The sequence below is a fragment of the Lipotes vexillifer genome, unplaced genomic scaffold (genome assembly GCF_000442215.2).
Source record: "Lipotes vexillifer unplaced genomic scaffold, Lipotes_vexillifer_v1.1 scaffold1091, whole genome shotgun sequence".
Classification (NCBI taxonomy): Eukaryota; Metazoa; Chordata; class Mammalia; order Artiodactyla; family Lipotidae; genus Lipotes; species Lipotes vexillifer.
The window spans coordinates 715,771-743,004 of NW_006773710.1; the positions used below are offsets into that span (position 1 = coordinate 715,771).

The 27,234-nt window shown below is 41.0% G+C and overlaps 1 protein-coding gene across 1 annotated transcript in view; it reads right to left on the reverse strand.

Annotated features, from left to right (window-relative positions):
• Positions 1–5,182: 5,182 nt before the first annotated feature.
• The window catches only part of ASB5 (ankyrin repeat and SOCS box containing 5), a 50,062-nt gene continuing 28,010 nt past the window's right edge, over positions 5,183–27,234 (reverse strand). Inside the window, exons 2-7 of the mRNA XM_007448456.1 lie at positions 12,641–12,720; positions 9,965–10,072; positions 9,072–9,222; positions 8,769–8,903; positions 6,578–6,769; positions 5,183–5,562 (exon numbers count right to left, since the gene is read on the reverse strand). Of these exons, the coding sequence (XP_007448518.1) occupies positions 5,435–5,562; positions 6,578–6,769; positions 8,769–8,903; positions 9,072–9,222; positions 9,965–10,072; positions 12,641–12,720 (794 nt within the window). The 3' untranslated portion in view covers positions 5,183–5,434. The remainder of the gene's footprint in view (positions 5,563–6,577; positions 6,770–8,768; positions 8,904–9,071; positions 9,223–9,964; positions 10,073–12,640; positions 12,721–27,234) is intronic.

Below are 27,234 nucleotides of genomic sequence, written 5' to 3' on the forward strand. Positions count from 1 at the left end.
CCCCACCAAACCCCAAACTTTTCTTTTTTAAAAGTCTGGTGTAAGGTGCTAATTCTATCTTGTCTATGGTAAGGGAAGATCGGAAACAGGGTTTTCTCCACATCTTTATCCCTTTGTTGATGTTGTTTTTTTTCCCACATCTTTATTGGAGTAGAATTGCTTTACAATGGTGTGTTAGAAGGGAAGATCGGAAACAGGGTTTTCTCCACATCTTTATCCCTTTGTTGATGTTGTTTTTTTTCCCACATCTTTATTGGAGTAGAATTGCTTTACAATGGTGTGTTAGTTTCTGCTGTATAACAAAGTGAATCAGCTATACGTATACATGTATCCTCATATCCCTTTGGTCTAATGCAGGAGGCTGGCACCAGGGTAAAGGAAGTTCTAGGGCCTATCCTGCCCTCCAGCCCAGCAATTCCTGCAGGGAAGTAACCCTGTTCTTTCTTCCTCACGTTTCATAGATTCTCCGCCTACACTCCTCACGTGGGAGGATTTTGCAGAGCCCTGCGGAAGGTGGGAGCTGTCTTGACCGTGAGCATCCTGACTCACCACTTCTCCCCTGCATCCAGTGGATCCTCTCCTGGTTGATATCAGGTCCTGTGCCCCCCAGAAGCCCAGCCTTTCCTTCCTTGAGCCTTTGGGAACCTTCATTGTCTGGCGGATGATTCACCAGCATGATCTGTTCGTGTTTGGGCTCAGAAACACTAAAATCTCCTATTTCTAGCAACCGGACCTAATCAGTTGTGCTTGTATGACACAGAGTGAATGTTTCCATTTAGCATAGCAATTCCAGGAGATGTTTTGTTTTATGTATTTAGGTCGTTTATATTCTCTGGAGTGCACCCCTTTTTGTTGAAATCCTAGAGCAGATGGAAAGGTAGCAAGACCTGAATTTTCTGAATAAATTTTCCTCCTGAAGAAGACTGAGAATGATTATTAAGGTTTTTAAGAGAGAGGGCAAACCTTAAAATAAACCAATTATAAAGAATAGGAAAGTAGAGAAATTAGAGTGAAAAAGTGGGAATAACCCAAGGGAGAGGATACTGTTTTAAGTTGTTTGTAAATGGAGAACCAGTCATCTGGGTTCAGGGCCATCCAGGGAAACACGATGGATACATTTAGACCTTTTCAGAAGAGGCCATCCTTTTACACTGTGTTTCTGTTTACTGACTCAGAAACATCGAATATACTTTGTGGTTACAACAATAATAGAAATTAAATACGTTTTCCTACAAAATAAGTGTGTTCAACAGTGCTTTACTCCAGTATTTATTTCACTATATTTCTTTAATCTCATATCAAATACAGGCGGTCCTCGACCTAACAATTTTTTGACTTTACCATCGTGTGAAAACGATGTGCATTCGAATTTTGAATTTGGAGATGCTGTCTGATCTTCTCTTGATGCTGGGCAGCTTCAGCTCCCAGGCAGCCAGCCCCCTGATCACGGAGGGAAACAACTGGTAGATGCTTACAACCATTCTGGACCCAGACAACCACTGTGCTTTTCACTTTCAGTATTCGATAAATTGCATGAGATATTCCATGCTGTGTTGTCAAATAGGCTTTGTGTTAGATGATTTTGCTCAACTGTAGGCTAATATATATGATCTGAGTACGTTTAAAGTGGGCCAGGCTGAGCTCTGATGTTCTGTGGGGAAGGTGTATTAAATGCATTTTCAACATACGATATTTTCAACTTATGGTGGGTTGATCAGGAGGTAACCTCATACTAAGTATAGGAAGATCTGTAGTATTGTTTTTCTTGTCTTTGTCTTTGTGGAATGTTATCCTTGCACCTCTACAGACATATTCATATCCCTTTGGTCTAATGCAGGAGGCTGGCACCAGGGTAAAGGAAGTTCTAGGGCCTATCCTGCCCTCCAGCCCAGCAATTCCTGCAGGGAAGTAACCCTGTTCTTTCTTCCTCACGTTTCATAGATTCTCCGCCTACACTCCTCACGTGGGAGGATTTTGCAGAGCCCTGCGGAAGGTGGGAGCTGTCTTGACCGTGAGCATCCTGACTCACCACTTCTCCCCTGCATCCAGTGGATCCTCTCCTGGTTGATATCAGGTCCTGTGCCCCCCAGAAGCCCAGCCTTTCCTTCCTTGAGCCTTTGGGAACCTTCATTGTCTGGCGGATGATTCACCAGCATGATCTGTTCGTGTTTGGGCTCAGAAACACTAAAATCTCCTATTTCTAGCAACCGGACCTAATCAGTTGTGCTTGTATGACACAGAGTGAATGTTTCCATTTAGCATAGCAATTCCAGGAGATGTTTTGTTTTATGTATTTAGGTCGTTTATATTCTCTGGAGTGCACCCCTTTTTGTTGAAATCCTAGAGCAGATGGAAAGGTAGCAAGACCTGAATTTTCTGAATAAATTTTCCTCCTGAAGAAGACTGAGAATGATTATTAAGGTTTTTAAGAGAGAGGGCAAACCTTAAAATAAACCAATTATAAAGAATAGGAAAGTAGAGAAATTAGAGTGAAAAAGTGGGAATAACCCAAGGGAGAGGATACTGTTTTAAGTTGTTTGTAAATGGAGAACCAGTCATCTGGGTTCAGGGCCATCCAGGGAAACACGATGGATACATTTAGACCTTTTCAGAAGAGGCCATCCTTTTACACTGTGTTTCTGTTTACTGACTCAGAAACATCGAATATACTTTGTGGTTACAACAATAATAGAAATTAAATACGTTTTCCTACAAAATAAGTGTGTTCAACAGTGCTTTACTCCAGTATTTATTTCACTATATTTCTTTAATCTCATATCAAATACAGGCGGTCCTCGACCTAACAATTTTTTGACTTTACCATCGTGTGAAAACGATGTGCATTCGAATTTTGAATTTGGAGATGCTGTCTGATCTTCTCTTGATGCTGGGCAGCTTCAGCTCCCAGGCAGCCAGCCCCCTGATCACGGAGGGAAACAACTGGTAGATGCTTACAACCATTCTGGACCCAGACAACCACTGTGCTTTTCACTTTCAGTATTCGATAAATTGCATGAGATATTCCATGCTGTGTTGTCAAATAGGCTTTGTGTTAGATGATTTTGCTCAACTGTAGGCTAATATATATGATCTGAGTACGTTTAAAGTGGGCCAGGCTGAGCTCTGATGTTCTGTGGGGAAGGTGTATTAAATGCATTTTCAACATACGATATTTTCAACTTATGGTGGGTTGATCAGGAGGTAACCTCATACTAAGTATAGGAAGATCTGTAGTATTGTTTTTCTTGTCTTTGTCTTTGTGGAATGTTATCCTTGCACCTCTACAGACATATATATTATAAGATTTGGATTAGAGGACCTTCAAGGTATAATTTTCAATCTGCACCATCCTACTCTCACTGCCCGTGATACAGTGATTTGAAAACCAGTGGTAAACAAAGCTAGGGCAATTGAATCATATTCTCCCATTATCTTCCATTATAAAATCAAATACTAATTAGAAGAGGAAAAAAAAAGTGCTTTATTCCAGGGATAAACATCCCACTTTAATATATTAACAAATATATGATATATTTAAATTAGAACACATCTTTGATAAGACAATTGTACTCAAGCTAAGATACAAGGTACCAGCATACTAAAATTTTCAAGTGTCAATTTTTATTTTAATATTTGATATTTACTTCTCTTATTGGCGCAAGATCAATTAAGAGGGATGCCCTGCATTACTCTTATACTCCAAGATGACCTCTAGCTCAGGGAAAATGCTAGTAGAAAACCGTTTTATAAAAGCAGTTTTAATACATAATTATACTTAATAGGGTTACTCTATAATAAAACAACAGTTAAATGCATATTCTTCTGAGGATATTACAAATTTATTAAACTGAGATATTTTGTAAAACAGACTAAGTTAAAAGTCTCTACTTTTAACTACTTTTTACTACTTTTAACTTTTAATAGGAGACATTTTTTAAACAAACATGCTACAGCCTTATTTCTATCTTCGAAAATCTAAAATGAGTTTTTAAAAATGCAATCTTAGTAACTTTGGGATTACATACAATAATAGTTTATTTCCCATGGGTCTCTGAAAGTCAGCCAAGAACTAAGTTACTAGGCCCCTGGGTCATCAAAATAGTGGTCAAAATATTTTATCAAAATTTGATAAATTTATAATATAAAACTCATCAAAATATTTTCTTCTGCTTTACACAGTGTTGTAAGTATCTTGATTATCTTATTTCTAAATCCATAATAAACTCAAATATAGTCTAAATTACAAAGAAGGCACAAAGGCTTTTTAAAAATTTTTATTTAATTTTTTAAATGATGTTTTACATCGCACTCAAGTACAGTCAAGCAGAAGAGAATAAACCCCTGCAGGGGACACCGCTACACTAATACCTTCTGGTGTACGGCATTCCCTTGCAGTACAGTCTATGCAGAACCCTTGCTTTGTGTAAGAAGGGTTAGAAACACCACAATGAAGGTCCACAGATAGCGTACATTTTCTGAGTTTTCTACATTTGCTAAGTGATACCCCCTTGTCCCTTTCTTTGAAAACCTCACAAGTTAAGGCATTTTTCTTCTTCCATTTTCTATAGCCTTGGACTGCCCTGATCCCTGAAGTGTGACCCAGGGCCTCTTTATCAACCAGATATGAAGTTCATTTTCCTGGGTCCAGGTATCACCAGCTATCAGGAGTCATACGTGTAAAAGCACAGAAGGGAAACCTTGAGAGGCAACCCTTGAGAAGGAGAGGGTCTTCAGATGGTTTGAGCAGGTGCGTAATGTTCCAAAGTTCTCAGGGTGAGAGGGCAGTAGTGACCATTTTAGCCCCACCAGTTTCTGAAATAGGTCTATTTAAAGCAGTGAAGTGACCAGTGGGATATTTGCAGGGAAGGGGCAATTTATCCTTTCTTTACTGAATTAATCTTTATAATGACAAGTGTACATCTAACAGGGTGGGTTTCCTGAATGAGAGTCAACTTTATTTCAAAAAGGATATAACTTGCTCTTTTCTAAACCATACTCATATTTTGTATTAATATAAAAAATACAGAGATAGCCAATTACAGAGGCCAAAATTTGAAAGCTAACACATTATTTGAAAAAAATATAGACCTTTAAAAATATAATATACAAATACTTTTAGTAAGGGTTCACATTTTTCTGTTTCATTCTAAAAATGAAATGGTGAATTTCTCATTTTTTTCTAAATCAACAAAGGGATATATGGGAATAGCTAGTAATATATAGATATTTTAAACATACTATAGTTCAAAAACAGTAAAAATGCATAAAACAATAGTACGTACTAGTACACTTTAACTAAAATTGCTATTTCACTTCTCTGGGGGTGTTCTCATATCTCTTTACCCTATCTTTAGCATATTTTAATATGAAATATACACTATGCAGATGAAATAGAAATTTTTGATTTTCAAACATTTAGAATTATTTTACTGCCTTATCGATACTGTAAGAAATTCTGCAATAATGTTGGCAGCTGGAGCTGTGGGATAAGGTGTAATCTTGGTCTTCCAATGTAGTGTCTGATACAGAGTCTGCAAAGTTGGCACAGAGAGCTTGGGGTAGCTGCAAAAGACATGAAAGTATTTGTTCATTAAAATCAAAATGGAGTTTTCTATGTTTTAAGATACATGAAACCAAACCACAAAAAAAAATACAGTGCTTTGCAGTAAACTAGGGGAGTATGACCATTATCCCAGGAAAATTTATATAAGCACTTGTAATGCTTTTATTTATAAGACTTTATTACAATTGAGGTATAGTCTATGCCCCTGCATGTTCTTTAAAACATTATAATCTTCAGGCTTATGAAATTATTGTTGCATGTAAACCTTCAAAAAAATTTCTGCTTTTAGAAGGAGATATAAATCAAAAGCCCCAAGAAGTGCTATGCACTAAAAGGGGAATTTTTAAAATTATTTTTTTCTCAGATTAGGTTTACTATTTAAGCCAAAGCAAGTTTTACTACAGTGTCTGGACCAGGCTTTAGAATTTCTGTTTTAGAACAAAAAGACTTCATGATTATGTTTCTATAACACGTTATAGATAATGCATGCCCTTATAAAATGGGGCATGTTTCCAAATATTTATTAAAATATTAAACAGAATTACATATTGTTTATTGTCAAAAGAAACACTATGTTTAACTTCACCAAACGAACATAGAATCTAGGTAAGATGAGCACAAAGGAAATCAAGTTCATGACCCCTGCTGTACAGGTGGAGCCCAAGGTCAAAAATTACCTTCTTTCAAAAAATATTCCAAATGTTATGCCATTGTTATTATTATTATTTTTTGCGGTACGCGGGCCTCTCACCGTTGTGGCCTCTCCCATTGCGGAGCACAGGCTCCGGACGCGCAGGCTCAGCGGCCATGGCTCACGGGCCCAGCCGCTCTGCGCATGTGGGATCCTCCCGGACCGGGGCACGAACCCGTGTTCCCTGCATCGGCAGGCGGACTCTCAACCACTGCGCCACCAGGGAAGCCCCATTATTATTTTACATGCCAACAAAAAGTCTTTAAATTTCATCTACTTCAGGCAAACAAAACGTTTTCAATGCCCACATGGATTCTTCTTACCTTCATGCTGAAGCAGTAATCTTTCCACCAAACTGCTAGAGGTCGCTACGTCGACAGGTCTCAGAAGCTCTGTGTTTCTGGCATTGATGTCTGCTCCAAATTCTAGCAGTAAGTTTACAATTTCTGTACAGGACTGTTGAGCAGCAGCGTGTAATGGGGTATCCCAATATTTGCCTTTTTGTATGTCAGCGCCTACATGGAAATGAGGAATGACGGTAGATACAAACAGAGTTAGTTAGATGAGTCACTTAACCTCACCAAGGCGCGGCAGGTGTGTCAGCCACAAAGAGGTCTCAACTCTTTCTGCAAGGAGTTATTTCTTTATGTATAATATACATAAACATGCATATTTCATCTTAAAACGTGATACAGCTGGTTGGAGAATGCACACTTTTGTTAGATTCTCTAACATTTTTCTCTGTGCTTGAAAGATCTCATAATAAAAAAAAATTTTTTTTTAAATTTTAAACAGTTCCCAAAGGAGTCATATTAATTAGTATTACAAAGAGTGCACAATTAGGTTGACTCATATCCCTTTTCATCATAATGGATAGTTTTTAGGATTATTCAAGAGCTTATTGCTCTTATTCTTTTCATTTATTTTAAGGCAATAGAGCACTCTGGTTTCTTGGAAAACTCATGAATCTGGATAGGTGAGCTCTTTGGGTAAAATGTATATAGATTTTCCCCTTACTTCTCACTCACGTAGTTTAATTCAATAAATATATAAGGGCACTGAGCCTCTTAAATGGAAAGGCACACTATATTTCTGCATGCAAAGCAAGTTTTTTAAATGCTTATATTAAAATACCCTTACATGTTAAACTAGCTATTACGTAGTTATTTTATCTTAGTGCAAGCCCCTGGTACACAGGGGTCATCATGTGCAATGAATACATACTGTTTAATACTGTAAACAATAATAATCCCATTTTCCAGGACATAAATAGTTACAACACCAAGACATGTCTATTAATAAAAATCCATTAAAGTCCTTCTTATTTCTGTTGTCCGATACCATCGGTAAAACTAATGATGCTTATAAGAAGCAGTACATTTTAATAGTCCCTTTATGGCCCTCTTGCTACTCTCAAGTTTCAATAAATGTAATTGTTTTCAATATTTTCAAATCAAATGTAAAACATTTAGTGGAAAAATTATATTCCGTAACAAAATCTCCAGAGAGAAAGCGTAAACTCTGTTGGTTATATCAGTTTTATGGGAGAACAGAGCCTGAGAATAACAATCGATCCACAGTTACTAACAATACTTTTCCAGTTTTTTTTTAACCCAATATAAAATATTTGGAAAAGAATATTGCTAGCAAAGTAAAGGAAGGTGATAAAGAATAAACTCTTCTGGTTATACAAATTTATGGGAGAATATAACCAGAAAATAACAATCTGTCAGCCGTTATTAGCAGAACTCACGTTTAGGACTCTTACTAGATGTAAAGGGATGCAGACACTGCTTGAAAAAGTTTATAATTTTGCCAAGAGGGTGTGAGTAACGCATAAAAGGATTTACTAAAAATATACGTCAGTATATATCAGAGGCCAAATGAGTGTCATAGACAATAAAGACCACAGAAATCCGCTTACTAATTTTATGTATATATTAAGCACCTGCCACGTGAGAGGCGTTGTGCTAGGGAAGAGAGATGATGGGGAAAAAAGACATAATTTATATCCTAAAAGGGCTCCCAGTTCTATAGTGGGGTAGGAGATCACTAAGGTCTCGAAAGATTAGGAATAGTTTCTCAGGGGCTAAAGCTGAACCTTGAGGAACTGGTTTGTTTCAAGTAAGTGATGAGGGACCAAGCCTTTTCAGGTAGATTTACAAAGTCTGGGAAAGTCTTGGAAGAAAAGGTATCCAATCAGTTATAATCCCTAACATTTCTTTTGATGGGTTTGTTCACAGAGATAAACATACTTGGCACCATTATATTCACCCTTGAGGATTTTAATTTTATGACCTTTTATATGGCTTTTGGAGTTTTGAGGTGAAGTGGAGTTACCATAAACGAGGTCCTTTGTATGGGTTTTATAGTTATATGGGAGAATGCTTAGAACAAGAACATTTTTAGCCATGCGATGCAATTTCTAAAGATGCTTATTTACAGAAATCAATATGGAGCTGAATAATTGCTTGTGTGTACGAACAGAATGGAAGATGTTGTACAGAAAATTACCAGCGTAAAGAAGCTTCCGGATGCAGTGGAACTGCTGAGACATAGAAGCAACATACAGAGGGGTTCCCAGATGAGGAATGTCTTGATCAACGTCTACGCCCCAGGATATGAGGATTTCCAGACATTCATGGTGACCTGCCAACACAAAGTACAGGTGAGTTTATGTTTCCTGAATACCTGTTCCCCCCGCAAAACGTACACCTCCACCTAGGTTTCTCCCTGCAGTTATTCACTATGAACAGGGCACCGCATGTTGCTGAAGGAGCTTTCTCCCCTTGTCACTTAAGCTGGGGTCACGGGTACCTTTGCTGGCGGCCTCGTGTGTAGGGGAAGGAAGACAGGACTCCTGCTGGGGTTTGGCACCATATTCCAGAAGCAGTTCTGTGCAGCTGGGGCTGCCTTGTGAGCACGCATTGAATAACGGGGTCACACCGTCTATGGTGATCGCATTTACCTAAACCAAACCAGAGCTCTGAGAATGAGAGTCACAGAATCATACAGCACTCGCTGTCAGGCATTTAAAAACAGGTACGTGACCTGGGAACAGATAATTGAGAACATGTGGCCAGTAAAGATGACAAAGGCTATTTAGCTCACACATATCCATAAGCAAAGCTTAAAAACTACAAGGATAAATAGAAATATGATGTGGTAGATAATCCACAGGAGTGGGCGTGCAACTAGGGGAATCATGAAGAAGAAAATACCCGAGAATCAAATACACAAAAATGGACTCAGGGCTTCCCTGGTGGGGCAGTGGTTGAGAGTCCGCCTGCCGATGCAGGGGACGCGGGTTCGCGCCCCGGTCCGGGAAGATCCCATGTACCGCGGAGCGGCTGGGCCCGCGAGCCATGGCCGCTGAGCCTGCGCGTCCACAGCGGTGAGAGGCCCGCGTACCGCCAAAAAAAAAAAAAAGATGAGCAAACATTACAGGCATAAAGATGTTCATCTACGGCTATTTAGAATCACGAAAGCAGCAAATAGCCTGAAGAATACTCCACATCATGCAGCACACTACCCATTCTTTTGCAATGACTGGAAATCCTGCTTAGAGTGCAAGGGGGCGATTTGAGAGCTTTATTTTTGTTCTCCTATTTTTTGAAAACTACGAAGGAAAGAAAAGCAAAATGAGCACTTTGCTTGATTCTCTCAGCCGGGTGATGCGGAAACGGCTAACGCTTCTCAGAGGCACTTACGTTAGCTCCAGCTTGCAGAAGCGTCCTGGCACAGGCCACGTGATCTCCAAGGCAGGCCTCGTGTAATGGGGTGACGTGGTCTATGGTTACTGCATTGACATTATAGCCCTAAATGTGACATCAATAATTTTGAAATGTGAGCAAAACGTCAGAAAAAATCCTCTCTGTAATTGTCATTAGAGGGCGATATCAAAGATCAGAGAATTTAGAAAAAAAAAAAAAAAAAAAAAAAGATCAGAGAATTTCAGGCACGTCAGGTTTTAGTTAGGAGGAACGGCCAGTTCAAATGCCCACAGCCAGTCAGCTGTCAGATCCCCTGAGCCAAACTGTTGTGACCATCCTATCTGCACCCCATACTGCCTTAAGTCGTGTGCCCAAAGGATTCTGAATGTTTTCTCTAAGTTCTGCTTCCTTAACTTTTTTTTTTTTGTCTTTATGAATTGTTTTGGCTGCTATTGCTATTTTGTCTTTTGTTTTGTAGAACTAAAGACTGTTTCTAGGCTGGATCGCCTGCTTTGATGGGGGATATAAAATTTCAGGTCAGCCTAGACTGGGGTAAAAAGAAATTGTCTTAAGTTGCTCCATGAATTTTTGTCACTGAATAGGTACGACTATGTAGGGGTGAAAAACCTTTTTTCTACTCTTCTAGGTTCTTTTGGCTGGTCTAATAATCAAATTGACATAAGACCAATGAACAGAAGAAAAACAAGTTTAATTTCATACGTATGGAGGCCCCATAGGTATGGGACCTAAGAACAACAGTTTTCTGACGCAGGCCGTTTACGTAATTTTATAAACAAAGAATCAATTGTTTGTGAAGATTTGACTAGACGAAAGGATTTGGGCTTTTGGAGTAGCAACTTAAAAGTAAGTAAAGTTTGTTTATACAGCTTCCTTCACCCCAAGTTCCCCTTCTCTGGTGACAAGGATGTCCAGCATGGGGAGGATACCTCCCCTGGGAGCTTTGTTTCCCGATTTCAGGGGGACAAAGGAGAGGCAGAGCGTCCTTCTTTATACTGGCTGTTTCTCATATAGCTTTAATTCAAAATAATCAATATGCTATCTGGGCATATTTTGGGGCAGCCTGCTCTGAACCCCATCAACTAGATTGTATGTTAGTGGTTAAGAGGTCTGAATACAGAGTCAGTTAGATGTGGGTTTGAAGCTCCATAATGCACTAATTATTTTAATTGGGACAACTACTCTAATGGCTAAATTTTAGGGTTACCATGAGGATTAAATGAGATGATATATGCAAAGCAATAATGATCACAATGCCCAGCATATAGGAAATGTTTGATTTTATTTTATTATTCAATGAAAACTAAAAGTACAACTTAAAATATTTTTATTCCAATTAAACTAATGATATCAGACTAAAATAATTAAATATTGCTAGGATATGAGATTCCTCACCTTCTTGCTACTTTTGGTAATTCATTGTCTATTGACAATCGTTCTAAGCAATATAATAGGAAGATTTTCATGGCCAAAGCCCCGTAACATCTTACAGATTACCATGCTCTGTAGTAATACCAGAACGGACACAAAGAATCTTAAAATGAAGGCAAGAAAATAAATATCCCCCCAAATCTCTGTCACTAGCAAGTGGCAAGTTTTAAGATCCTTTAAATTATCCTTTGGGGGGGGTTTGAATCGGCTAGCCCACGGCCAGACTTGGAGAGCTAATTCCCAACTGCTGCCCACTAAGGTGACCCGTAACAGAAGCCCCTGTGAAGGTCAAGATTCTGCCTCACACGCTCCGCTCTGAGATCAGGGAGGTTATCCTACCCTTTAGAAGTTAGTGACGTTTTTGCAGTTTTTATTGTATTTTTCATCAAGTTATGAGCAAACAACATAGGCACAGGGTTATCCCAGAACCGGAAGGCCACAGTGGGTGCCTGCATCCTCGCTGTACAGGTGAGAAAAAGAAGGCTCAGACAGGCTGTGATTCACCTCAGGTGCCAGCCTGGAATCCAGGTGCTCCAAGCCCCCGGCAACGCTGCTTAAAGTGGGTAACAGCCCTTCCTTCCCTTGGAGTCATCCGAGAAAATTCCTGTCTCCCTGATACTGGGAAACACCAGGGCAAGGACTTCCAGATCTGGGTGTGCATTTAAATCACGCTGGCCAAGGCACAGTCCCTTATACTTCAATAAGGAATCTGTGCTTTTCAGTTTTTCCTCAGGTGAGTCTGATGCGCAGACAGGTGTAAAAATGATTGTTTTGTAGCTTTCATAGGCAAATCCCTGTAACATACTACAGATCACCATAATGTAAAAAAGATTGTTTAGGCATCTGGTCTGATCAGCTCCTCTTGGATGTTTTATGACTGAACTAAGGCTGCAATTAGCTGTACATGTTGTACTGAGTCAAGCATATTAAAAATGTGTAATGAATAATACATACCTCCAATTACTTCCTGCTTAAATATGACTATCAATGAACAAATACACTGTATGAGAAATCTGAAACAGTAAGACCTAAGACTACACCGAAATATTTCAAAAGAAGTTTCGGAGATAAGTGAGAAACTGTCAACTTGGCTAATAATATGAGTTAAAAAGACTAGTAAAATTTATTAAGCAATTTTATTATTTTGAGTTGAGTACTATTGGCAACGGATGTTCATACTCTCACGGGACGAGGGCATATTTTAAAGTACACGTTATATTTTACCTGTGATAATAATGTTCTCAGAGCAAGAAGATGACCTTGACTCGCCGCTTCATGAAGTGGTGACCGATCTGCCCAGGAACCTGCCAGAAAAGAAAGAAAACAAAAATCTGTGAGTCAGAATAAACCCTGAGAGATACAGTTAATTCACGCGGAAGAGATGTTATTGAGGCTCCGTGTTCAGCGAAGTGACCAGGATGATTCACCACGTCCCAGAAATTCCATGCTGATCTAAGGGACCCCGATGGGCAGTTTCCAAACCCAGAGGGCTGTGATGCATGTTCTGGAATAGGCCTATCCCAGACCTACTGTACCTTTTGAATTACTCTCCAAAGAAGACAAGGATTAAAGTCACTAGATCTGCCCAGAAGCCCCCGTTTCATGGTTTTTCAGGCAGACCCCAGAAAAACAAGTTTTTGCACCATCAGCAGAAACGGCAGCGGGCACACTGACCTCTCCCCACCCCTGCCCACCCTGCTGTCCCCCTGCTCTCTGCACCCCGACGGTGGCCTGCCCTCAGTGTGAGGGGCTGCAGGTCCAAGTCCTGAAACTTGGAGCTGAGCTCCAAGTCCTGAAACTGCAATATGCCAGGCAGGTCCCAGAAAGGGGGTGTCACAGGCTGGGAGGGGCAGACTGTCACTGGGGTTTTGGTTTTTTGGTTTAACTTTTTATTTTATATTGGAGTGTAGTTTCAGGTGTGCAGCAAAGTGACTCAGTTATACGTATACATCTATCTCTTCTTTTTCGAATTCTTTTCCCATTTAAGCTGTTACGTAATAGTGAGCCGAGTTCCCTGTGCTATACAATGGGTCCTTGTTGGTTACCCATGTTAAATGCAGCGGTGTGTACATGTCAGTCCCAAACTCCCCAAAGATCCCTCTCTGCCACCCTTCCCCCTAGTAGCCATAAGTTCGTTCTCTGTGTCTGTTTTGTAAATAAGTTCATTTGTATCATTTTTTTGAGATTCCGCATATAAGTGATATCATACGATATTTCTCATCGGTGTCTGAAATGGTGCTGAGAGCACCAAGGGCTTGCTCGGGGTCACTAATTCTCCTTGTGCCAGCAGTGGACGGAGGGAGGTACCAAAGCCTCCAACCCTGTGCCGTGGTGGATAAAGCCCTGACCTGTCATGCGCCCCGTGACCCCTCTTCTGACAGGCCTTTGGCACCTCCCCATTAGGAAAATCAGTGCCCTCCCACGTAGAAGCCCCGTTTTCCTTCTCTCCCAGGCCCCTCTCAGCACCCAGCCAGCACTTGCGCATCCATCACCTGCCCCTCCCATCCCTCCCCCGCTGTGGTCCACCCAGGTGACTTTATAAGATACTGGGTTGGTGCACAGTGATTTTCTTGTAGGCAAGATCAGCATTGTGAGTTTTATTTAATGGACATGAGAGATCACCTTAGAGTGATTAAACACACAGACTATGCAAATCAGAAAAATACTCACTTACAGGGTATCATCGGCTGATAAAGTAAAGCAATGCTGACAAGACAGAACATCTTCCCGATGTAATGTGATGGTTTGCGAATACTTGTCTCCTTGTCTACTACCCTTTTTGTGGATCCATAGGATGCAATAAATATAAATAATTAAAAAAAATAAACTGCTGATCAGTCCTAGTGCAATTTAAATAAAGTCACTTAGCTGTTGGTCAGAAACATAAATTTCATGAAAATCATGTGTAAAGCTTGCTTATATAGGTCAGGAAACCACTTCATTATTCCTACACTTTGTACCTTTGAAAATGCCCAGACGTATACCTATGCTTCTGTATGATGGTCTTACAGTAGAACTTGGCCACAAGTGAGGTCCAAACAGTTCCACTGGCTAAAATGTGGGACAGATATCATAAGGTTAATGAAATGACCCAGTGGACCCAGTATAGAGGGCAGAAATCAACTGACAATCATCAGTCTTTTTATATCCAGTGATATTATGGGGGATTATTGAAAATACGAATCTTTCTTTTCCTTACGGCTGATTTTTGAGTGACAGAAATCACAGCCGATGTTGAACAGTGTTTACTACGTGCACGATACTGGTCTAAGCAGTGTGTATGAATCTCATTTCGTTCTCACAGCTCTTTGAGGTACATTAATTAATAATAATGTATTAAAAAATAATTAATATTTCTGTTTTAAAGTTGAGGAAATGAGCGCTGTAGAAGAAATGAAAGCATTTAAAACGAGTCAGAGTCTAACTGCAGAGCTGATGCTCCTATAGTTCCAACTGCACTGCCGTTGTTTCGCCTTCCCATCAAGCGGTATTTCCTGCTTGTCCAGAAGATTAATAAAGCCAACGTCCAGATCTTAGAATTCTCAACTGAACAAAGAGTTACTGTTACTAGTGTTTGTGTATTATTTCTATCCAGTGGGCAACACTCCTGTACTTTATTAAAAGCAGAATTGAATTAATACACCCCAGTAAATATTTGTTGATAGGACAAAATTTGGCAGCAAAATAATAATTTATAAGAAAGTGAAACGTTATGTTCTCAGTAAATAAAATGCAAAAGTCACCATCATAAATAATACTCTTTTGGGGAACAACTGTGTTTCAAGTTCCACCTATGAAGATAGTATTCAATGCTTTAAAAATCATACACATCTGTTTGTTTTGTCATTAAACAACTTGATGGCAGTGTGAAACTCTAGAGGAGTGCAGAACATATATCGGTTTTCATTGCGACTATTTAAATAAGAAAATTGTAATATTAACTTTCCAAACAGACTGCATGTGTGAAACCTCTGTATTCAGTTTAGTCAGCAGAGCAGTAGTAAATATTCATTTATAATATTTATAATGATCATGTGCTCCCTCCTGTATAATGGGTTAATAAATGTCATTATCCTTAATTTACCTCTGAAAGCTGTTTGCTGAATTGTACGATGCTGATTTGTTATCACCGCCTATTCTTCCGTTGTCACTGGCTAATGTAGCAATTAACCAGATGTTGGGACTGGGAAAAGCCTATAGAAATGGCCATTTGAATTCATTTTGGGCTTATCTCTTTCCAGTACGTTATGAAGACATTTAAGGGGCAGCAAAACTAACAATATTTGCAGCTAAGGGTACTAGATATTCCTGTTTTGCATACAATTTATCCACCGAAACGACTGCATTAGTCTTCTGAACCATTTAGGCATTGCTTGCAGATGTTCAAAAGAGAGAGAAAAGCAGGAAAACGGCCATTTAGAAACCAGGCCACGCCAGGGGCCAAAATAAAGAAATGCAAGTATTCGTGGAATTTACCATCGTCACAACCTGGGCTCTCCCCCAAGACTGTCACATAGCTTTCCGTCCCCGCTGTCATCTTCTTGATCACCAAGACTTAAGTCCCTTAGAATGGAAGAAAAAAAACTGAAGCCAGACTTTTGTAGGTGCATTCGCTATTATCTCTCTTCATATGCCCTCACTGGCATGAACAAGGAGTTAAGTGTCACACAATCTCCAGGAGAGGGCGGGCGGTGGTCAGTGAGAGAAGCACCGAGAATACATAGTGCTGGATGAGGGCTCCCTTGGCCCATCGGGCAGGGACCAGGCTTCTGAGAGCCACCGCCCTGTTACTTCCTGGGATGAACTCAGCTCTGCTCACCTGCCTTAAGCAGGACCCCTGTTGCCTGTGGTGCCTTAAAGAAGGAGGTGGGCAGGAGACGAGAAGGAAATGGAAACCAGAAGGAAGTGAGAAACCAGGTGCGGGTCGGAGCCCAGAAGTTCACGGAGGAAAAAGACCGAGGGGCCGGGAAGGCCTGGCTTTGCAGCCCAGCTTGGGGCAGTGGTCTTCGGGAAGCACCTAACCCCTCTGCGAGTCAGATTGCCCATAAAATAGGAAAAACACTACCTATGAGACAGGATTGAGGGCAGATTAGCAATGAGCATGCTAAGTGCGTGCCTGCCACGTAAATGCACCAATAATACCTAGCATTCTTCGTTAAATATGAACTGATCGACAGGGGACATTTTAATATGAATTTTAAGGAACAATCCTTTTTTCTCCAAAAGTAGGGAAACTCAAGCCATAGATAACGGCATCTATTGAGCAAAATGATTTTTCAGTGCTATCAGCTTAATTAAATAAACCATATAAAGTGACTGAATGATTTATAAATGTTTTTAAGCCAACAGTCAACACTGCTGCTGTATTCTTCTTTCCTAAGTAAGGTATAAGAAATAAAGCCTTGTCAGTCCAGTAAAGGAGTAATTTATACTACATGCTTGAGGTCAATGAAGAAAAAAATAAGTTTTTGTTTTGAATACTGCTTGCTTAGCTCCCAAGCACCCCCCTCTCATTTTCTTCCTTATAATTCCTCAGATGAATTTCTATAATTAATCTGGTAACATGTGAGAATCAAAGGATACATCATGCTCCAGTTTCTGCTCTGAAATAAATCTTCACCCATCCCTGTTTCTCCCTTTCAATATCTGAAATTTAGCAACTGCAAATTTCCATTCAAATGTGTTCAATATTAAATATCTTACCTTTCAACGCGGATATGCTTTATAGTAGAAAGATTTATAAGCTTTCTCAAGACCAAACAGAAGATAAACATCTTCATTTGCAGCAACTTTTTAACTTTACAATCTTGTTAGACTTTAAATTGGGTATCTAAGATTCTTAAAAAATGCTCAGTTTAACTCCTTAGGATAAATCATTCAGTGTGAAAATTGTTTTACAAAATACCTGTAACTTTCACCAGCTAATCTAATGTCTACGGTTACGATCTCACTGCAGCAACAGTGGAGGTGACCGCCTATATTTAGAAACAACACGGGCTCCCAGGCATCTGGTATATCATTTACAGGGAGAGAGCCTGCCCTGTTCTGTAAACATCACCTTACCAGAGCAAAACATTTACGTTCTTAGGTATTTACAGATTGCTGGGGGTCTGTACCATACCTAAATCACCATCTCCCCACGGCACTTCAAGCCAGCCACTGTTGAGGTAAATCCAACTCATGTCGTTTTTTGATCAGCATTAACAACAACAACAGCAAAAGCACTTGCCATGTGCTAGCTCTGTTCGGCCATTTTATGGAGCTCTAAGCTCCTTGTAACATGACCTTTCACCTCCAAAAAGAAAAACAGCTTCTGAAAAAATCTGATTTCTTTTCAAAATTGCCTTTTCTTATTGCTCACTGCTCTTTGAGAAGCTGGCTGTTCCTAACTCATTTTGTTTTCTCCTCACAGTATGTGCTGTGCAATGAAATAAAAACAGTACACTTAGATCTCTGCTCGGGGCTATGATGAAACCATTTCAGTTTTCAGAAAGTTTTTGCCTTCTCTCCATCCTGGCCCCATCCGCAGAAGTGGAAGCAAGACTCATAGGAAAGCAGTCTTAGCAGTGGTGCAGATGGCACTCTGGGTTTGGGTCACACCCAGTTTTCCTCAGTGGTCCCAAACGGAAAAGCCAGGACAGTTATCTCAAATAGGGGATTACAAGGAGAGGTGAAAAGCAATGACATCTTCATATACGAATCAGAGTGCAAAACGCTAATACACTCGACAGACTGTCGATCGTAAATCAACAGTCCTCCTCATGGTGGACCTGGATTTGCCGTGAAGTTCAGAACCCATCACTTTCGCGGCCACTTTCTAAGACTCTGTATGCGGTTTCACGTTATTTGTCTTAAAGAAGATCCGAAGATGTGGCTAAGCTTCAGGTTCAACAATATCTGACCCATCCCTATTTGCAAGTTTATAAAACACTTTTCAAATCACCAGGGATTTACTGACCCTTACTGTGTACTTTTCTGTTTAGCAGATTAATAGAGCCACATAAATCCTGGAGGACGTGGTTGATTAGTGGGGAAGTAACACGTTGCCAAAACCCGTCTCTTCAGAGATTTGAGACCGTCCTTGTCTTTCCAGTCTCAGAACATGTGCTTGTCTTTCATTTCCTACGAACAGTGCTAGTCCGGATCTGAAACCACCAGAGCGAGCTGTGCCTTGGGAACCCCAGGTATATGTACTGACTTGCACGGATGTGCCACTTACTCTGACTGACTTCCTGTTCACGGTCTAGGAGCCCTCCGTATCTTATAAGAAGACGGGGTATGGGCCCGAACAGGAAAAAACCACAGATAAGTGAAAACATCGCTGTGGTTTATCTCAAGAAAAAAGACTAAATTTTCAACAAAGTGAGGATAGTGGTTTTCCCCATGAATATCCAAAATCAAGAGAGAAAGTTTAGAGTCCAGCACAGACACTAGTTATGGGAGCTTTGGTAGTTGTTTAAACCTTTGAACCTCAGTTTTCTCAACCATAAAGGGAAGGATAATTCTATCTCCATCATAGGGTTGTAATGAACGTGAGAGTACTTAGCACATTTGTACTAAACACGTTTGAAATATGACAAACCTAATTCTATATTAAACAGGTGCCTCCGTATATCTGTCCCATGAGCTTTTCACTACATCTTCTCAACAGGAGATAGAGTAATTTACCTTATTTAAGATAACAAAGCTTTAGCTCACCTTATTCCTCTTACATATATCTGTAGGAGATATAAATGGGTAGGAAATGGTCAAAATTCAGAGACAATCATCACATGCATAGGGATAGCTCTCCAAACTATAGCTCTTACCTGGTCTCGCCTACAAATTTTAGTGACACATTACAGAATTGAATTCTGAACATTCACATAGATATTTTGCTGGCATCTCAAGACATTTCTAAAAGCAAATTCATCACCTTTCTCTCAAAACCAGCTATGCCTTTTTGCTTCTCGATTGCTTTCAACAGTGTTAGCTTTCCTCCTGTCACCTGGCACTAATAATATGGTCTTCAATTTAAGTACAACAGTTTTCTGGGGAACTTCATATGTATTGACTATTTCCCGTGCTTTTTTGCAGGGAGGCAGTTATTATTAAACGAGGTACTTCTCTGTAGTCTTTTATTTTTCACAGATCCTCATTGCAAGCTCAGTCCTTGCATCAATCTACACTCACTCTTTTGGGGGGATCTCTTCTGGTTCCAGTGATAAAAATATTATCTACATGGTGATCATCCCAAATTTATATCTCCAGACCAGCTCTCTCCTCTAAATTCAAGACGTGTATTTCCAGCTGGCTCTTCAACGTCTCCGCTTAGATATCTAAATAGACGATGCAACTTAACATGCCCAGACTGAACTCTGGCTGTGAGCCTCCCAAATCTCTTATCAGTAAATGGCAACTCCGTCATCCAGGCACTTCAAGACCAAAAGTCTTTGTGTGACCCTGAATTTGTCTCTATTTCTCACAGCCCACAGGCAAACACCGATAAGTCCGTTGGCCTTGGCCATTCAAATATAACCCAGCTTCGACTATTATCTCATAACCTCCACTGCTACTACCCTACCTAGTCCAAGCCACCATAACCCTCGCCTGACTTACTGCAAAAGCCTCCTGACTGGTCTGCGTGTTTCCACCCACGTGCTTCCAACGGTCTGTCCTAAACACAAGGATCTTTGTAGACTCCGATGGCTTCCTTTCTCACCCAGAGTAAACTCCAAGGAACTTATGACCTACGAGGGTGTGTCCACACATCCACTGTGTCCCTGGTCCTAGCTCAGCCACCCTGAACAAACAGACCATCTGTGCTCCTGTCGACTCTGCCTGCGGGGCTTCTTTCTGAGATACACACATGGCTTATCGCTGACTTCTGTTCTCCGCTGGAAGCGCCTCATGGGACAGCCCTTCCTTGACTGTGAGAATGTCCTCTCCGCCCCCTCTCCAGCACTCTTCCTGTCTCACTTCCCTGCTGTGTCTTTCTTCATAGCGCTTGTTACCAGATCTCAGAAATGCAGTTTGCTCACTGCCGTATCCCCAGTACCTGCCACGTTAATGACATCTATTGATGGATGAATGTGCACAGTCACGTGAGTTGTACAGGCTCTTTAGAGCTGGGATGCTCTGACTCCTAAATTCATGGGTTCTTAAACTGTGCCAGGCCTCTTGCTGTCCCCATCAATGGGCCCTGAGAGTACTTCCTTAAGCAATAATCTTGTGCCTCGCATTCATCCACCATTTATTCATTCATTAAATGGTGATCCACCTAGCAGGCAATTCTGACCCTTCTGGATGCTGGAGATACACAGAGATGAATGAATATGGTCTGCGTCTGCCTGAATTCAGTTTGGACTCTACCCTCCCAGATGGTTTTCCTGACACCAGTCTCTGTCTCACCAATCTTGCCTGAATGCTGCCACAGAATTCAACTTCCAAAAGCACCTAGAGTTCTGGCTAGCTTGCCCACAGAGTGCCTTTTGGGAAATTGAAAACGGCGCCCCTCTCCTGGGGCAGCGAAGCCCCCTTGCTCTGGGCACACATGCTCCGTCTTCACAGCAGCACGTGGCTGCCCTGAAAACCCCTCTGGAATCTTGTCGTTCTCAGGCTCAAAAACGTTACTGCCCCCTGTCCCCCACTGAATATAGTCTAACATTCTGATCCTGGAAGTAAAGGTTACCTACAATACGGATTAGATCTTCCCCTTTGTTTTATGTTCTACCGCTGACCGCTGTCACATACCCTCATTTAAGCTAAACTGGACGGTTGTGCATGTTCCCCCAAATAATTTCTTTTCCTTCCTTTTTCTATCATCTTCCCCCCAACTCAATTCTCTTTTTCATATCGCAGAGTAACTTGTTGAGGTGTATCTGCTTTGCTTCTTGTTTTTCCTGCCCTGCTTCCAGGGGCTGATTAAGTCCAAATAGGAGAAGTGCCTTGAAGACAGCTTCTCTGAAGTGAAGAGTTAGGCTCCTGGCTGGGTGGGTGGGAGGGGGGAGGTACCTTAGGGTGAGAAGGAGAGAGAAAAGAGTAGGAAGAATACTAAAGAGAGGGGAGGGGCTTGTGAGGGACGAGGAGAGAGAGGAACAGACAGAGGGAGAGGCAGCGAGCAGGAGAGAGAGTGTACTGTGCTGGCCCTGAGTGAGGGCAGGAACCCAGGTCCATGCCCTGGCTGCGCCCGAGCGCTGATAAGACACAGGAACCAGATGGGCCCTAAGCTCCTGTGTCCCCACCTTCAGGACAGAGTTACACGCTTTAGTCTGGCGTGGAGGCAGTTGATTTGCTGGACCTTTTTCAAGGGATACAAGGGGCCTGAACAATGGGTTCATCGGGGGAAGCGCGTGGGCTGAAGGCCGGCTGTGCCTCCCTCATGGGGCTGGATTCAGCCCCAGCCTCTGCGCCAGGTCTAAGGGAGAGGATGGCAGGAGATGTGGCTGCAAAGACGGCATCCCCAGGAAGCTTGGGGGATGGAGTTTGAGGCCAGGTTTAATCCGGAAGCTACAGAAGGCTGCCATTTTTGACCATGTCAGTTCCTGGAGTCAGATTCTTTCTCCCCAGACTAGAACGGGCTTCTCCCTAAGCTCCATCCCGCCCATCTTGCAAAACCCAGCTCAAAAGCTTGCTCCCCCCAAAATCCCGCGGATGTAGCCCCAACAAGAGTGCCCCATTCTCCTCCTGTAATCCTCTGCTCCTTCCAGCACCGCTAGCACAGAGTCTGCAAACTCGGATTTTCTTAAATCAGACTCTCACTCACCGCTGTTCTACTTTGGGCTTTTTCTGCTTTCTCAGACATAATCACATTGATCCTCACAAGAACCCTGTCTGAGAGGCCATGGGGAGCTGTGTAGTGGGGTTAAAGAGTGGGCTGTGCAGGAAGGAATGTCTAGACTGGACCTCTGACTACCACATATTTGCTAATGCAACTCGGTAAATTTCTTTAAATTTCAGTTTGCTCATCTATAAAACGGGGGCGATAATATCTACATTTTCTAGTTGTTGTAAGGGTTAATGGGCCCCATGTGAGAACTGTTTGACGCAAAGCATGCCCTTAATAAAACTTGTTAAAACTTAATAAAATTATTATTTTCATTGTATGGAGATTCAAAGTGCTATGGACTGAATGTGTCACCCCAAAGTTGCCATGTTGAAACCCTAGTGCCCAACGTGATGGTGTTATGAGATGGAGACTTTGGGAGGTGCTTAAGCCATGAGGGTGGAGCCCTCACGTATGGGATCAGTGCCTTACAGAAGGGGCTCCAGAGAGATCCTTAGCCCCCTCACCATGTGGGGACACAGTGAGAAGGTGCCAGCAATGGGCCAGGAAGAGGGTCTTCATGAGAACATGACCATGCAGGCACTCGGTCTGGGACTTCCAGGCTCCAGAACTGACAGAAACAAATTTCTGTTGTTGATAAACTACCCTATCTGTGGTATTTTGTTATGACAGCCTGAATGGATTAAAACAGGACTGAATTGTGTGCCCCAAATTTCTATGTTGAAGCCTTCACATTCAATGTGTGTTTGGAGATAGGGCTGTAGGAGGTAATTGGGTTAAATCAGGTCATGAGGATGGGGCCCTAATCCGATAGGGTTGGTGGCCTTATAAAAAAAGAAAGATCTCTCTGTCTCTGTCTCTGTCTCTCTTCTATGATCAGGCACCAAGGAAAAGCCATATGAGCTCACAGTGAGAAGGTGGCTTTCTAAAGCCAGGAAAAGAGCGCTCACCAAAGTCTGACCATGCTGGCATCTTGAGCTCGGACTTTCCAGCCCCTAGACTGTGAGAAAATAAATTTCTGTTCTTTAAGCCACCCAGTCTACGGTATTTTGTTATGGCAGTCTGGGCAGACTAAGACAGAGATTAAATGATTTGCCTCAAGTTATAATCAGTAACTGACAAAGCAGGAAACACACTTGGTTCTTTGGAATGTTCAATGAGATTTTATGATACAACAGTTTCTCTTCAACCCCAGAACTCATAGTGTACTGTGTGGGCTGTTAATCCCTAATGGGCCCATAAGAAATATTAGAACTAACTAACTAATTCAACAAGTGAAGAGTTACCTCCTGAAAGTGAAAAGAACTGTGGAATTCTGTTTTCTACACTTTCATATAATAATAATGTATATTTGAAGTAGTAGCAACAATATAGCAGAATACAGCAACAATAGCTATATTCTTATCTAATTATAAAAGTGGTATGTTAAATAGGACAATAAATACATTGTAAAACACACAAAAAATCATAATGCCATTTTCCAGATATAACCATTACAAACATTTGTCGTACATCCTTCCCAACACTTTTTTCTAAATATACAATTTTTAATCAAGGTGCAACCATACTACTCATATTGCTTTTAACCTTTTGTTTTCATTTATAGATATCACATGGTCATTGTTCCACTGCACAAAATATAATTTTATAATATTTTAAATGATATAAATTAGTCATTTAAAATATTGTAGAATTGTATGTCATTGTATAGGTACACTATTATTTACTTAGTTAATCCCCTACTAAATGATGTTTAGGTGGCTTTTAGTTTGGAGGAATCAACATTATTTCTTATCTTTGTGAATGTGTCTAACTATCTTCTTAGGGTAAATTCTTAAAATTTCTATACATGTCATCAAATTACCCCCAGCAAGACTGGACCTATTTACATTCTCATTAACAGGCTGGAAACATTTGAATTAAATCTAATGAATGTTTGCCAAGACATTTTCCTTTTTTTTAAATTGAACCATGGACCATTTCTTGTTTTGTTCTATTTTCAATATATTTAAGCTGTGTCAAAGAGGATTATGTAAAACTACATCTCCTTTACACAAAATTAGATTTTTAACATAATTTTAAAGCTTATTTTCAACTTCTTCTGGAGTCTATCTTCAGTGAAGGCGTGTGAGGCTCATCCAGGTGAATGAGTTTACTTAGTTTTACATTTTTTACCACCGTATCCAACTCTGCTGCTCATAACTCTGGTCAAGCACATATTTAGATAACTGACTCTTCATGTAGGAAATGGCAGAATAATCTTTGTTCTACGATAATTGCCTGCACTCCTACTGGATCTTTAAAGAGTCTGAGAATGATGAGACTATTTATTAGTGCTTCCCTGCAGCCGGCACAGTGCCCAGAACATAGTAAGTGCTCAATAAACACTTGTTGAACCATTAACTTGTCTTTGTAGTCACCCGCTTTTTATCTATGCTAATCTTCTCATGTTCTTAATCTTTACTGACAATCTTAATGTTAAAGAGAAATTAAAAGGAAACGTACTTTGGGGTCAGGGGTGAGGGGGAAGAATCAGGTGGCTTTCTCGGTCTTTTAAAAAAATGACAGTGTTTTATCCTACTTAAAAATTTGTTTTGCATGTTTTCTAAATTTATAACAATTTCTAAATAATATTCATCAGGCCCCAACCATTATATAGTAAATACAGCTCTTACACTGTGGGGAGTACGGGGTCACTTTTATGTCTAAACCTGTATTTCCAACCTTTAAGTCTATCATCGACCATATCGATGTTCTACAAAAGTTGACACTTATCCTTTCAAAAAAGAATCTCCTTACACAGCTGCTTTTTGGTACTGTGCTTATTCTCCTCGATAGCTTTCCTATTTTTCTAGTATTAAAATTAAAAGCTTCGCGCCAGGGCGCTTTAGGGAAGTGGTTCTATTCACTTTTTTGCCTACATCACCCTCCTACTTTATAGTTCAATTTAAATGATTCGAAATTTCCAGATTTAGTTGCTCGGCAACAGTCTTTTCCTGCTTAATAGCAGCTTTCCTTGCTCCCGCATCAACTTAGAAACACCTGCTGAATGAACCAGAAAGGTAAACAACCCAGAGTGTTTACTGCACAGTCATAAGGAAGAGTCCACGGGTGCATTTTCCACACGCTAAAAGGTGAAGGAAGATACAGTGCAGCCCTTTGCCATGCCATACGTTTACATGTCAGAGTCCGCATTCTGGAAAGCACCCACAGCTTCTATTTGCAAAAACAGGTCAATATCGTTTATTTCAGGACACCAACAGACTTGCAATGGCCGCTCTACTAACCTTGACTGGTCAGAATACCCCAGCTAGCGTTTCGCTTAGAAGAGCATCCTTCTACACTCGCTAGCCTTCTTTTCGGGAGGGTCTGCTTAATGCAGTTCCCTTCAACAGCACTGTCTGTGGGCATAGTGGGGACGACGTTTCTGCCCAGACAACCAGATGTCACAGTGCAAGGGCTCCAGCCAGAACAAAAAGGTCAGTGGCTGGATTTCTAACTACCTTTTCCCTTCCCTTTGGGCTTTCACAGAGATTCCTGCGTGCTGACTGGAGGATGGCCTCCACATTGAACTCTATTCAGAAACACCGGGAGCAGGGCCGGTGGGGGTGGGACTGGGTCAGAAAGGCAGTAGCTTTTCTATTTTTAAAGTGGAAACTCGGCTGCTGCCAGCTGAGTATTTAACTATCTGAGTGACACAGAAAGTAAAAACGTGTTAAATTGCCTTTCCTAGTAGGAAACAGAATAGAAACGGCCCTGTCTTTAAAACATGAGAGCCTATTTGAAACATCTATTGATACAAATCAATCCAAAGTAGAATCGCCTGTGGATGATAGCAATAAACAACATTGCAGCCAGAAAGCTCAGTCGTGGCCAGTGACCAGAGAGTCTTGTCTCCTCCATCCTCAGAAATAAATAGTGTATGTGCCTTAGGGTCAGCTGGTAGCTAGCTCATGTTTTCATCTTGTAAGGATCTAAGTTTAGAATTGGCTTCCGTACAAAATCACAGACTTCCTATTTATATAGGCGTAGCTCTCCATTGTGATTTTTTCTGGAGGTCATTTCTAGACCAAAAGACGTCAGCAGTCAATTTAAGTACAGCTGAGATTTTTCACCCTAAAAGGCAGAGGAAAGGGTAGCTGGAGAGAAGAGAGGAAAAACCAAACACGTGCCTGGTGTTTTTTGCTGGCGCGTAAAACTGAACAGGGAACGTGGTCCATGACTGAGTCAAGAGCAGTGGCTGAACCATGACAGGGCACCAAGGATTAACTGAGCTGGTGATCCTGTTACATGGTATTAACCTACTGAGATTGGTCTAGATGAAAAATGGTCACAGATTCTATGATCTATATTTTTCAATCACTGTTACCAGGGTCTACCTTCTGTTGGTATACACAGAAAAAAAATTATTGGGGGTACTGCCTTCTTATAACAAGCTGGGTAAGAGAAGAAAACATCTCATGAGTAAGATAATTTCCCCCTGTTCATATCTGCTGTTGCATTTCATTGCCAATATTTACTTCAAAGTTATCACGAATGAATACCAGGAATATCTTTTCCTTATCTTGGATTGATTTCTAATCCTTGGAACTATGTGACCTGTGGGGCAAATAGCACAATGATAACTCAGTTTCCTTTTCTATAAAATGAGGAGCTTGGAGAAGATGGTGGTTTTCTGGCTCTAGCGTTCTTTGATTCAGAGTCTAGGACTAACATAAAAGGGCAGGGTGGTATGTGAGCTTTGGGCATATTATATCACCACAAAGGAGGCCAGACACTCCCAGTAAACCTGGAACTTGGGGTCAGCTTAGCCGAGGCTATTTGTACGGGGGGAAACATTCCTAGGTGGTGAGAAAACCTTAAAGGTAGTCCAGGAAGGGGCTTATGGAGTCCAGCATATTTACAGGAGCCGACTGTCATGAACCACTGGCTCTCTGCCCTCACTGGTACCCATAAGGGGAGTGCAAGGACCTACACAAGCCACACAGTGAAAGTAAATACTAATTTTTGTTTCTAAAAGAAACTTCAATTTTAAACTTTTGACTTTTTGGCT